General features: G+C 34.5%; 1 protein-coding gene across 3 annotated transcripts in view; it reads left to right on the plus strand.

The window, feature by feature from the left end:
* Window positions 1–751: 751 nt before the first annotated feature.
* The window catches only part of LOC130636487 (uncharacterized), a 64,708-nt gene continuing 51,698 nt past the window's right edge, over window positions 752–13,761 (plus strand). For all 3 annotated transcript variants that reach the window (XM_057446223.1, XM_057446224.1, XM_057446225.1), the window contains exons 1-3: window positions 752–955; window positions 11,198–11,555; window positions 12,474–12,599. In XM_057446223.1, coding sequence (XP_057302206.1) covers window positions 852–955; window positions 11,198–11,555; window positions 12,474–12,599 — 588 coding nt within the window. In that variant the 5' untranslated portion in view covers window positions 752–851. The remainder of the gene's footprint in view (window positions 956–11,197; window positions 11,556–12,473; window positions 12,600–13,761) is intronic.

The raw sequence follows: 13,761 nt of genomic DNA on the forward strand, positions 1-13,761 counted from the left end.
TTTTATATTCATATATTCCATCATTTGCTTTTTATTATTATTCTGTAACTAGTCCAGAGCTATACATTTTTTAGTTAATTTTTATTATTTTGTTGTGGGTCCACATCAGTTTTAAGATGCTAATTTAAATTTTAACCTGCATTACTGAATAAATGAGGAGTAAAGTATCTATATGCGTTTAACCTTCAAAAGTTATGAAGGGAACACAGCTTTAATTTTGAAGCATTTCAAGGTCTTTTCAACTGCATTTTTAAAATATTTCGAGGCTATATGTCACTTGCTGGTTTTTGCCAACACCATAACACAGTCGTTACTCTGCCTGCTCTGCCCTAAAATTCTGAACTTTTTTTCAACCTTGCGATAGCATAGGTCATTGTACCACACTGTTTTTACAATCTACAGAAATGTTAAAGAACAAAGAAATGATAAACTCTAGATTGACTTTATAGTATATATAATATTGACTAATTATATACAAAGAAATTATACAAAAATTTACAAATCTCAACTTTAATGACATCATTAGCATAAATCAGCCCCTGCCATCAGGGGTTTTTGATAGCATAATATGTGTGTACATCTTTTTCACCTTCTATAGGTATAGGTTGGTTGCCTATAGGTTGTTTTAAAAAACAAATATATTATAGTGGAAAAATGTAATTGTGCAATTAAATTTAAAAAAAAATTCATGTAAAAATACCCTAAACACTCCAAAATTTATAATTCGCGAATTTGGGTGCCAAAAAACTATGTTTATATTTTTTGTTTCAGCATTTAACAACTTCATAATTATACATGACTTACAAACAAAAACATGTCCATCGACAAGGTTTATTGCTATGTAATTTGATATGGAATCTGATGAAAGACTGAGGTGGATAGAGACACACGTGATATCTTCATTAAAACCAACTGCTGAAGAATTAAAGCAACTGTTTGGACATGAACATTCAAGGTATATACACAATGCTTATATCTGGATTGTTGTTAAAAACATGAGTTGTTTCTACCAAATGCTCTATCTCTATGTGTACAAACAAAAAAGAGAATGTGTTGATAATTCTAGACATAACAGCCTGTTTATCATAAAGGATGTGTGCCTTTCTAACTGTTTTTTATCAATTTTAAACAACTTTTACATTGTACTTTGTTTCATTGTTCATTTTGTTTCTTTATTTTTACGAAATTCTACCTGTCTTAACACTGTTAGCATTTGTGCCAGAAATTTATGAGTGCCAACGTGAAAGCCTGCTAGAATAACGTCTTAAATTTTTTTTTAAAAATAATTAGTTTGTTTACAAAATGTCTTATTTAGTTGACACCACATTAAACTATCTGATGTTGGAAAACGACCAAAATACTATTGTATACAGATTCACCATCACAATTTGCTAAAAGAATATTAAAACTTGAATGTATCGTTTTTGCAAAAAAGTTGTGCACTGTTTAAATTGTAAAAGAAAATGCATTAAGCAGAAAAAAATTAAAGAAATATCTGTTAGCTTTCAAGTAAAACTGGGGTAAAAGCACAATTGAATATCACCAGTTCAGGCCTGGTCGTGAAAATTTACCCCAGTGAGCGCTAAATCGCTCACGTAAATTAATCTCTGTGAGCCATCCACGTGCGATCACAAAAGCCTGTGCAAATTAGTTTGCGTGAGTGGTCAATGAAACAAAAAGTTACGACATGCACATGCTTGATCTGTAAAATAAAACTAAAAATAATCCAGTTGTCGCTGATCAAAAATATCAACAAAAATACTCGATCGAGAGCCCCTAAAATTAGAATTTTTTTACGTTGGCAATAAAACGATTTGAGATTCATTTCAACTCATTTGCATCGGTATTGTGTCGGCAATATTTTTTTGTAGTGAAATTGTTCAGCTGGCAATATCTTTCGTCATTCACCTTTTATTAGGGCTAGACCTCTCATAAATTCGATGCACTGATCTCCTAAGACGATGACAAATGAAAATGGAGTGCAAGTCTTATTGACATACCTTCTGGATGGTGAACTTCGTTAGGTTAATAGTTCACTGCCAACTGTCTTTTTATGTTTCTAGATGAACTTATTAGGTTAGGGCATCATTAGGTTGTATATCGCATAAGTCGCCAGTGACATGCTTCGAAAATGCTTGTCACCATCACACTTTAACATGAAGCAAAACTGTACAGGAGACTCAATTGTTAGAGTCTTCGCAGAACATCTCTTCTCACAAAACCGAGGACAGGGCTGCCTTATTGCCTGCTGTTTCGTGTGGAAAGAACTTCTTGACTTCTTTTTAATACAATATACAATTTTTTCGATTATTATTACGAATCGAAATATTTGTGTTTGCCGTTTCAGAGTGAAGGGTCTCCTTAAGAGACAAGAGAGGAGTTGAACGTCCTCCACCATACCTTAGTTTAAAGGGGCCATTGTGGAAGTTCCATGAAATGCCACATAGTGATGGTGTCACTTTAAAAAACACCTAGTTCGGTCTGTGAACGGTTGGCGCTAGGAAGGGCATCCAGCTGTAAAACAATGCCAAAACTCTCTATTAATGGCTGTAAGAATAGTTGATCAGACAAACTGCGTAAAAGGGGCTGGAACTCTAAGGAGTGAATTTGTCGCGCAGAAGGACAGATGTCAGGTGTGAGCATCGTCAGACCGTTACCCAGCTATCACATCACAAGGTAGATAACACTAGGTTGAGGATGGCTAGTGTAAATGTTGGTACTCTGAGAGGTAGAGCAGGTGAAGTAGTTGAAATGTTAGAACGTAGATCTGTTGATATGTGTTGTGTTCAGGAGGTTAGGTGGAGAGGAGCTTCAGTGAGATTTGTGGAAGGTAGGAGGGCAAGGTATAAGCTCTTTTGGATTGGTAATAGTGATGGATATGGAGGAGTTAGCATATTTGTTGCAGAGAAGTGGGTAGAAAAAGTAATAGATGTTATGCGTGTTAATAGTCGTATTATAGTGATAAAGTTTTTGATAGGTAATAGGATTGTCACTTTTCTGTTGGTGTATGCTCCACAGTGTGGACTCAGTGAGGAAGATAAAGATAAGTTTTATGATGAGTTAATAGCAGTCACATCAAAGTTTGGAGACACTGAACTTGTCATGGTGGGCGGCAACTTTAATGGTCATGTTGGGAAGTCATCTGAAGGTTATAGAGGTGTGCATGGAGGCTATGGGAGCAGAAATAAGGAAGGGGAGAGATTGCTTGAGTTTGGAATGGCAACGGACATGGTGGTTTGCAACACATCATTCAGTAAGAGACAGAGTAGGCTGATAACATATGAGTCAGGTGGTTGTAAGACACAGACGTGAAAGTTATATCGGGGGAAGAGTGTGTTTCCCAGCATAGGTTGCTGGTTTGTGATATTATCTTGAAGAGTGTCAAAGAAGCCAAGGGAAAGTACAGGCCCCGTCGAAAAGTCTGGAAGCTGAAGGAAGAGATTGTAGCAAGACAATTTAGTGCAAAAGTTCAGCAGTTAGCCCACAATGGTCAATGTGATAGTGGCAATGTTGAGAGTACTTGGACTACTTTGAAGAATTGTCTTCTAGAAGCTTCTGATGATACCTGTGGGTGGAAGAAAGGACCAGCTAGACATTGACAGACCTGGTGGTGGAATAATGAGGTTGACCAGTGTATAAAGGAAAAGAGGAAACTTTGGAAAGAGTGGAAGTCAGGTGGTAGTAAAAATATTTACTTAGAAGCTAAGCATTGCGCTCGTACAGCAGTGTATAAGGCAAAATCAGAAGCAGAGAGAAACAGATTTGCAGATGTGTTAAGAAGGGAAGACCAGCGCAATGAGGTATTCAAGATAGCAAAGCAAATGAAGAAGACTAATCAAGATGTTGTAGGTGAGAAGTGTATATGTAATGATGAAAGTGTTTTGGCTAGCACAGAGGAAGAGAAAAGGGTAGCTTGGAAGAATCATTATCAGAGGTTGCTTAACACTGAGTTTGATTGGGACGAGGATAATTTGTCTGATGATGATGTTGTAGAAGGGCCAGCTATGCAGATCAAGACAGAGTGGGTAGTGGAGGCTATTAGGAAATTGAAGATTAGCAAGGCTGCAGGAGTATCAGGTATTGTTGCAGAGATGGTAAAAGCATCTGGGTATATTGGAGTTGAGCTTATTACAAGTCTTGCTAATCAGATTATAAAGGATGGTGCTATTCCGAGTGAGTAGCAGTCGAGTGTAATAGTGAATTGTTTCAAGGGCAAGGGTGATGCATTAGAAAGAGGTCACTATAGAGGTTTGAAGTTGGTTGATCAAGTAATGAAAGTTATTGAAAGAGTGATTGATAAGTTACTTAGAGAATGCAATTTGGTTTTGTTCCAGGGCGTGGCACTACATATGCAATATTTTTACTCAGACAGCTTCAGGAAAAGTATTTAGGAAAGATAAAGAATCTCTATTTTGCCTTTGTAGATTTAGAGAAAGCTTTCGATAGAGTGCCACGTAAAGTTATTTGGTGGGCTATGAAAAAATTAGGTGTGGATTAGTGGCTAGTTACGATGGTACAGTCTATGTACAGAAATGCTAGAAGTCGTGTCAGGATTAATGATTCACTTAGTGATGAATTTAGTGTAAATGTTGGTGTACATCAGGGTTCTGTACTTTGTCCTTTGTTGTTTATTCTACTCTTAGAAGCGCTGTCGATGGAGTTCAGAACAGGTTGTCCATGGGAGTTATTGTATGCAGATGATTTGGTTCTCATAGCAGAGTCGATGGAAGAATTAGTTAAAAAGTTTGAGAAGTGGAAGAAAGGACTAGAAGAGAAAGGGCTAAAGGTAAACACAGCAAAGTCTAAAGTCATGATTAGTAGCATTGCAGCCAAGTGTGACCTTGTAGTTGGAAAGTGGCCTTGTGGAGTTTGCAGGAAAGGGGTTGGTAGTAACTCAATTTTTTGTCAGACTTGCAAGCATTGGGTACATAAGAAGTGCAGTAGTATTAGTGGAAGGTTAAGAGCTGACATACAGTTTGTATGCAAGCGTTGCAAAGGTGAGATTATAGAGAATGAAGTATTTCCAGCTTTAATGATGTACAACAGTGGCTTGTTAGAGATAGTTGAGAACTTCTGTTACTTAGGTGATATGTTGGGCAGTGAAGGGGGTGTTGGAAGAAGTGTTACTTGCAGGATAGGTTCTGCTTGGAAAAAGTTCAGAGAGTTACTTCCTTTGTTGACTAGCAGAGTCCTGTCAATTGAGGTAAAAGGTAGGTTGTATGAGGCCTGTGTAAGAAGTGTTATGTTGTACGGTAGTGAGACATGGGCAGTGAAGCAGGAAGATCTTGACCGTTTAGAAAGGAGTGATATGAGAATGGTTAGGTGGATGTGTAACGCCAGTCTGAGAGACAGAAAGAGTTCAGATGAGCTAAGAAGCAGGCTAAGTCTCCTTAGAATTAAAGATGTTATCCAGATAAGAAGATTGAATTGGCTGGGGCACGTGGAAAGAATGGAGGAGGATAATTGGGTAAGAAAGTGTAGAGACTTGATAGTTCCTGGGGCAAAGCCCAGAGGCAGACCGAGAAAGACTTGGCAGGAGGTTATAAGAACAGACTTGATACAGAGGAAGTTGAGTTTAGATCTAACACAGTCTAGATCAGATTGGAAGAGGGTCATTAATATACCCTGTCCAACCCATGCTAGCATGGAAAACGGACGTTAAGCCGAGAATGATGATGATGTCGCCTGACCGGGTCAGTAACATAGCGAGGGTTGAATTTTTTTTTTCGGTCACCGTTACAAAAAAAAATTTCGTTCTGCAGATGCAGGAATGCCAGGCTTAAAACGAAACCCAATAAAAATGAATTTTGTAAAACGTATTAACCACAAGTGCAAAGTTGAACGCGATGATGTGTTGCCAGATTTGCTATATTTTTAAAACTTTATTCAACATGTTTTTTCTTTGGTATACATCACAAGAACATTCGTCCGAAAGCTGTATTAAGGTACAGGGCACCTAACCTCTCCCATGTTCTGGTTATATTTAACTTGCATGGGTGCGCACTCTTCTCACAGTATTCTCTGTGACGATGAAAGTTGTACTGACTTGTCGCATGGTTCCAAATGGTCTTCTGTCTTTCGTTTGAGTCTCAGTGTAATGCACCAGCCAAGCATAAGAGTGTCAGCTTGAAGGAAAGGAGCCAACCTTAATATTCTCTTTACCTCATGTTCTTCATAATAACACAATCGTTCTTCATAAGCTTTGTGTTTTTGGTGGCGCTTATTTAGTAGATTCTCTTAAAATGTAAAAAAAAAGATCGTAGGATCTCTAGAAAATTTTGGTAAATAGTCTCCTACGTGAGCGATAAATCGCTCACGTAAACCTCTTTGCGCGTGTGTGGGCGTGTGCGTGTGCGATCGCACGCGTCTCCTGACCAGGCCTGCAGTTACACAGTTTGTAAAACATAATTTTTAAAAAACAAAACCTGCCTGTGTAACCTGTCTATATGTGTCAAAATCTGTCACAGTTTTGCAGCCCAACTGCTTTTTAAACTAAATAACTATAATTGTAGATGGCAGAATTATTTCAGTTTTTTTGTCTATTCCTATACTAACCTTGCATTTCTATTGAAACAAATTAACAAATCTATGAAAATGCTTCATAAGAAACTTTTGTTTTATTTTTTAAGATTTTACTTTCTATATTATTCTATATTATATTCGGAAATACTGATGTCAACCTCTTTCGCAGGCGACAATACCCAATAAGGTTTATTTCTATTTTTATAAAATTTAACTTATAGACTTATAAACTTATAGAATATAAATATTCTTAAGTTTTATGGAGATAGTGTAATTTCACTATATGATGTCATGTAACAACCTTATGGCTAAATAAAGAACCTTATTTTGTTTGCACACTAATTTAATCGTATTCTATTGTTATTATTGTGTGTGATAATAATAAAATATGATGAAGTCTTTTGTTTTTACATGTAATGTATAAAAAAGCTGTTGTTTAAAAGTGCTAATTGCCATTAAGGGTATTAAAATTATTCATTTTAATGATACATTTATACAACATCCTTCGCATTGGAATGCAATTGTAGTTTGGGACCTGGATCGTGATGCCAGGCAGTAAGATTAAACAATAACAGGCGGGACAGATACATGTGCAGATACAAAAATAGTAATAACCCCAGCGTGTGCACTTAAATGGTATGAGGCACTCACAATGACATGTACATCGGGCTGCACTCTGTTGTGAGTGTCTCCCACAGCATATCTCGTTATTCTCTTCATCATAATGCACTTGAATGGTTATGACACACTCACAATGACATATATATCTTGGCCGCACTGCAATTGTGAGTGTCTTCCACAGCATTACATCCTCATATCTCATTATTCTCTTATAAATTAATAATATCTGTCCAAATTTTTGGCTGACTTAGGAAGCATATCCCCAAATTGTCCCAAATTAGCACAAGCATAACACAGGAAAATCTAGGTGAGAAAAATGTTTCCATAGAATACACAACGATCTATATACAAAGAGAGCAGCTCAACTACAAAATGTTAAGAAAAACTATACGAAACGTATATCCCACAACTTATGGAAATTATTTAGGTTAGCCATGTTAGGACACCAATGCTTATGCACTCCATCTGAAAGATGTATATATCGCTGGTAACAATCACGGGACTGGAAAGGGTCAGTCTTGGAACTTTTAATTGTCATGTTAAGGGTACCATTACATGAAGAGAAGCAAAAATCAGATGGAGATGGGCTGTTTTAATTGGACAAACATACTCTGATACTCGTAAAAGGCCAAAATATGCAAACAGCATTAGAAATTTCCTCATAGGTTTCAGAAGGTACAGCTGTTAAAATTGCAATAAGCACTTTGTGGATTAATTTGAATGAGGAAAATGTTAATGTTAAATATATCAAATTACACCAAACATACTAGAGAAGCTCTCACATTCCATAGCCTTGTGATCTTATTAAAATTGGCAATATTGGTACACCAGTTTTCTAAAACCTTGTGACTAATAAGTGAATATATCTGCTAATAACAGTCACTAGACCAACCTTATCACTGCATTTTAGGAATACATTAAGTGTGGCACTGACATATTTCTGAGTCACAAATTCACCACTTTGCAGAACAAACCAGAGAACAAGGAACCAAACCTCAAAATGAAAAGTAATGAGCAAATGCATTTATGGGACAAATGCGTCCACAAATCTTTGCTAACGGATCTGATGGCCAGCTCAAAGTGGATCGGTTTTTAAACTTTTGTTGTTTATGCAAGGAATGTTATTGTCCTTTAAAGGGAACCCAAGATATAAAATAATGTTGGCTTATATTATAGAGCTTAAAAAGTTAGCTAACAAGTCTTTTAAATTTTTTTAGAAGCTCTTCTCGCTCTCAAGATATTCACATTTAAAGATTTTCAGATTTAATTATGCTGCATGAATTATGATGTCACATTTCAGTAATAGCAAATTTGACATTTTCTTTCATCAGTAAATTTAGACCTGTTAGGTGTGTGCATTCAAACTTTATCAATGCATAGATATTATAAAGGTTAATTGATTAACATAATTTTTTTTACTAAAATAAGACTTGTTTGCTATTATGGGCTATTATGTGGCGCAGGTTATGTGATAAGTTTTACATTTTCTGTCATTTGTTTTGAAATTTAAAGTTTATACATTTAATGAAGAAAATAGTATATACCAACAGGATAAAATGCGTACATTAATATAACTGCATAACCGATCCTATATCTACGTAATCTTACTTCAACTACATGATTAATTTTTTTCACATAGTGAAATTGCTGTAACTTTCTTTTGCTTGCCAATGCTAATATTACGAGCTCTCTCTGAAACACAATTCTGGAAATCATTATTCTTTTGTGTTGAATGTAATTCTAATCTATTTATATCTTTGCAATCACATTGTGCACATTGAAATAAAATGGTAATAGAGCAATATAGCAGGTATCATTTTTAGGTTTAATTGACATGTATTTCACAACCTAGTGCCCAGGACATAATTATTAATTCTTGCTAAAAATATTGAAAAATGTTAAAGTTGAAGTATAGATGATAATATATTTTTTTATCTTTGCTACCTTCAAGCAACAGGTGGCCACTGAAAATATGAAAAAAAAATATAAAATACAATAAATGAGACACTTGCAACTATCTCCTCCTCGTTGCCGCCATTCATTTTATCATCCACGCTGTGATTCCTGGAAATAATGGATCACAAAATTATATAAACATTAGAAAAGAACGTTCCGTACATCGCTGTTACAGACAATACGTGATAATTATTATGTTGTTTATTTTTATGCCAAAAAACTGAAATATACATAAAAAACAGAGATTTTACTTTAGGTTTATAACCTGATAGCGTGTTTTTTTTATTTGTTTGTTTAATCACAGGAAGAAAGAGTTATTATTGGCTGAAACTAATGTCTACAAATAAAAAGAAAATAGCATTGTCTGATTCAGTACTGTCGACATTAGCAGAAGATCGACTTGTTCAAATTAATTTTAAATTCATTATTATTTTGGCAATCGGAGAAAAGGAAGTTTTGACTGAGAGAGTTGCTAGTTCAGACATTCGGTTCTCGTGTTTGGGGTTCACAAGTTTAAACGTCCCCCACTTGTTTCCAGCATGAAAAAAAAATGACACAGAATACACGCACATGTTTATAAAATGATTAGCGTAAATAAAAATACGCTGAAATTTTTTCTAACACAATGCGGGTTATGCAAAGGTGCGGGTAAGTAAAACACATTTAATGAAATTTTATGCGGGTTATAGGAATGTGCCGGCTATCTGATAGCATCTAGTTTATAACTCCCTAAAAAAGCTGAACTGCGGGTTATACGATGTGCGGGTTCCGGAAAATACGGTAGCCTTATCGTAGTTAGGAAATTGACTATCCCCCTAAAACGAAAAAATCCCTGTTAGATGAGCTGGAGTAATTGGTAAGCGAAGTACAGGTATGTGGTGGAAACTTCCTTTATATTTTACTGTTGTTTACAAAGCAAAACTTGAAATGGACAATGTACAAGTATGTATATAGGCTTGTCCTAATAAGCAGGGAATCTTAGAGGTTTAATACCTAATGATCAAACAGGCAGGTAGGCGAGGCAAGCCTCCCTTCCTGTATTGGTCAATATTATTTCAAGTAAAGTTCCCTTATATGCCATCCTAAGAACATTAGTAAGTACGAGGCAACAGAGACATTACTGCAGTCACCACAATTCACATGAGCTTATTGTTCATTTAACTCCATTTAAAAATAGTCATTTTGATTGCTCTTTTATAACAAAATGAAGCAATTTTTTTAAGCATTGTATGGTCATTTTCTCATCATTTTAGAATGAAATACGGCAATTTTTTAAGCTTTCCAGGATAAGCGAAGAAGTTATACATTTTTAATGCTTCAATTAGCTATCTGAACACATGTTTGTGAAGTATATATCAATAATGTTTGTAGAAGTCATTTTTCACTATTACTAGAAGCAAGAGGAAAAAACCATTTGACCTGTATTCTGCAGCCAGTAGGATGCAAAGATTTTACTTTGATGGACATGTAAGTCGAGTAACCCGCATAGAAAATCCCTTTGGTGCACTTTACACAAAGTCCACATTATGGAACAATCTGATCCACTACCCACTCACATCGAAGAATTAGCGCAGTTTCAGATTTTGGATGTAGCCAAATAAGATTTGATAGCCTAAGTATGCTGTGAACAATGACAAGTAACTCCAACAAGTTCGGAGTGTGTGTTACTTGAATAGAAATTGTTATCACATATATAGATCCGGATGCGCATGATAAAGGGACTGAATGTTAAAAGTAAATTAATTATTTCTTCAACAAGTATTTAATTTTTGGCTTTGTTGGCAAAATAAAACTTTGAAATATTCTGTATTATTATTTTATGATTTTTTAAAAATATAGATCCAACCCATGGAATAAATTATTAGGTTGTCTTTGCCTTACGAACTGGAAACTGTCTGTTCATTAACAACTATTTATACTGAGAATTTTGGTTAAGCCCTGATATATTTTTATATGTGTTTAAAGTATAACAATTTATACCTTATATTCTTTGTGTGTTCATATAGTATTGATAAATACAACAGGATATATAAATATCTCACATATACATATTTTATATGCCTCTGTTGTTATATAATACTCTTTCTATTGTGTACAGGTCTACCTTTCTGCAGTTTTTTTTGAATGAAGAAAAGTCAGCTGTGTTTGTTTTTAAATCAAATGAAGATGATCAAACATTGTATGCAAGTTTTGATGCACCCGAGGTTGTTGGTACAAAATTTATTGTATTCTTGCGCGTATGTGGAAGTGGGAAGATAACCCGTGATAATTATGCTCGCAGTTTGTTCTACATGGATTGGAGCACTAATTCTGTTGAGCAGTTTGAAGTGTTAACACGATGTATCTTTCTACCAATGATATGTATAGAAGAAAAAGGCGTTGTAAGCTGTGACAAAATTTTGGATTTGCTGCATCGGTTAATGGCTTCCACGCAAGTAATGGTAGGAAAAGATAAGGTAAGTCATGGGTAGGAGGTGTAAGAGCTGAAACTTTGATTTGTTTTTTATTTCGCATGATTAGGAACCAGTTGAATTTTAATACCTTTTCAGGAGATTTTATTTTCAATAAGTTTTAACAACGAAATTCACACTATGAGATAGTCATTACTGTATCGTTTTACTGTGAAGCCTAATGATGAGTACGCAGTTTATGGTGTACCTTTATTGATCTACGTACATGATAAGGTAAAAGAAAATGATTGCATACCTTAAAATGAGGAGCCTGCATATCATTGACACCTATCTTTTTTAATAACACAATGCTTAAATAGCCAATCAACAACTGAAGACTTTTTTTAAAGATCTTACATTCTTTAAGGGGAAGAAAAACCTATTTACGATACAAATAATTTTGGCTTGGTCCTGATGTTTAATCACAGACTAATTTTTCTTGTCTATGATGGATGTTTTATATTTTTACTCTGGAATTATATTATAGAGCTTACAAAGTCTTTTTAATTTATTTAAAAAAGAGCTCGATACATTCACATTTAAAGAATTTCAGATTTAATTATGCTACATAAATTATAATGTCATAATTAAGGGATAGCAAATTTTAACATTTTCTGTCATCAGTAATTTTAGACCTGTTTAGGGATGTATATTTAAACTTCGTCAATGATATTATAAAGGTGAATTGATTAACATAATTTTTCTTGCCAAAAAATGACACATGTTTTTTAGTCCCAGGTCCTCTTTTTTTCCAGTGCCCCAATAACTTGGAATCTGCCACTTGGTTCACAATAAAATTTTCTGAGTAAGCTTGCATAGGCCCTATATGTTTACTCATGAAATTGGAAATAAATGTACTGAGTAATCTGGTCATTATAATTATGATGAAATTATATATATCACCTATTCCATATCTACTCTTAGGGTGTTGTTACATTAGCTTTACCATCAATGGATGTACTAAGTGAAGTAGCTTGTTACGGCCATCGCCGTTTAACTGTGGTTCATATCCTTGAAACTGTATTGATTGGTTGGATAAAGCAAATTAAAGTATAGTATCTTTGTTTAATATATGCATTTGGAAGCAGCATGGTATATTGCAGTTATCACATCTTTAATTAAGACTTTTGATTAAATTGTGACTTCCCTTTCCTGCTGATTTTTTTTTATATATTGAACATATTGATTTCCTATTTTTTAAACATTTTTGGAAGAAAGTGAAAATCTTTGCCATAAATTTTTAGTGTTGATTCTTGAAGGTCAGGAAATCTGGTATAGTAACTTTTATTATTTTTGAAGTGAACTTTCTAGGCTTACATGCATTTGTATTCATCTTGCAATAAGGTAGGCCAAGTGTGTCATCTGTGTCATTTTAAAAAAAAGATGATGGCCAAAAAAAAATTAGGAAAAGAAACAAAAATGATTGACAATCATTCTAATTATTTTTGATCAATCTGATCGATTTTTCTCCACTGTGGTCATTTTTTCATCAATCTAGTCAATTTTTATCAATTTTTATCAATCTAATCATTATTTCATCCATCTGATCATTTTTTTTTTCAACCTGTTATTATGGTCGAACGTGGAATAAGCATGCTGTACTAAGGTTATGCAGTCATAATGTATTTGGCTGGAATGTTAATAAACATTGAAATTTACAACCAAGGCTACACTGGATAGGCTTTTGTCAAATTTTTTGTTGTAAGATAATACTTATGGACATTCTGCAAAATTTATCCAACAGTTTACCTATTTCTTAGTGCAAAGCGTTTTTTTGATCAGAAACCAAGCAAATGGCCTAGTAGCCTACGTTTCTGTCTGGAAAAACAGTTGCCATGGAAACATTTTTTTTCAGAAAATTAAAGTGAAATAAGAGTTATGATAAGTTACAATATATAAAGGTTTAACAAGGTTTAACTATAAGTTATGGAAAACAGCACAATTAGGGTTAATAAAAAAGGGATTTATATTTTTTAAAAATTTAGGATCACCTTTTTTTAGTTGAGATTTGCTTGTATCTAAGAAACAAGTAATAAACAGTTACAATTTACAATAAAAGTTAACATTTGTTTTTCAAAAACATATAAGAAAAAGCATGACATTAAAGCTGCACATAATTTCAAGTTCTAAAAAAAGTTTATTAATTTTTATCGGTAAACAAGCTGCGTGGTGCTAGGTGTCTTAAAATTTCCCAGTTCTTAACGCTTGGTGT

Source organism: Hydractinia symbiolongicarpus, chromosome 3, assembly GCF_029227915.1.
Source record: "Hydractinia symbiolongicarpus strain clone_291-10 chromosome 3, HSymV2.1, whole genome shotgun sequence".
NCBI classification, from domain to species: Eukaryota; Metazoa; Cnidaria; class Hydrozoa; order Anthoathecata; family Hydractiniidae; genus Hydractinia; species Hydractinia symbiolongicarpus.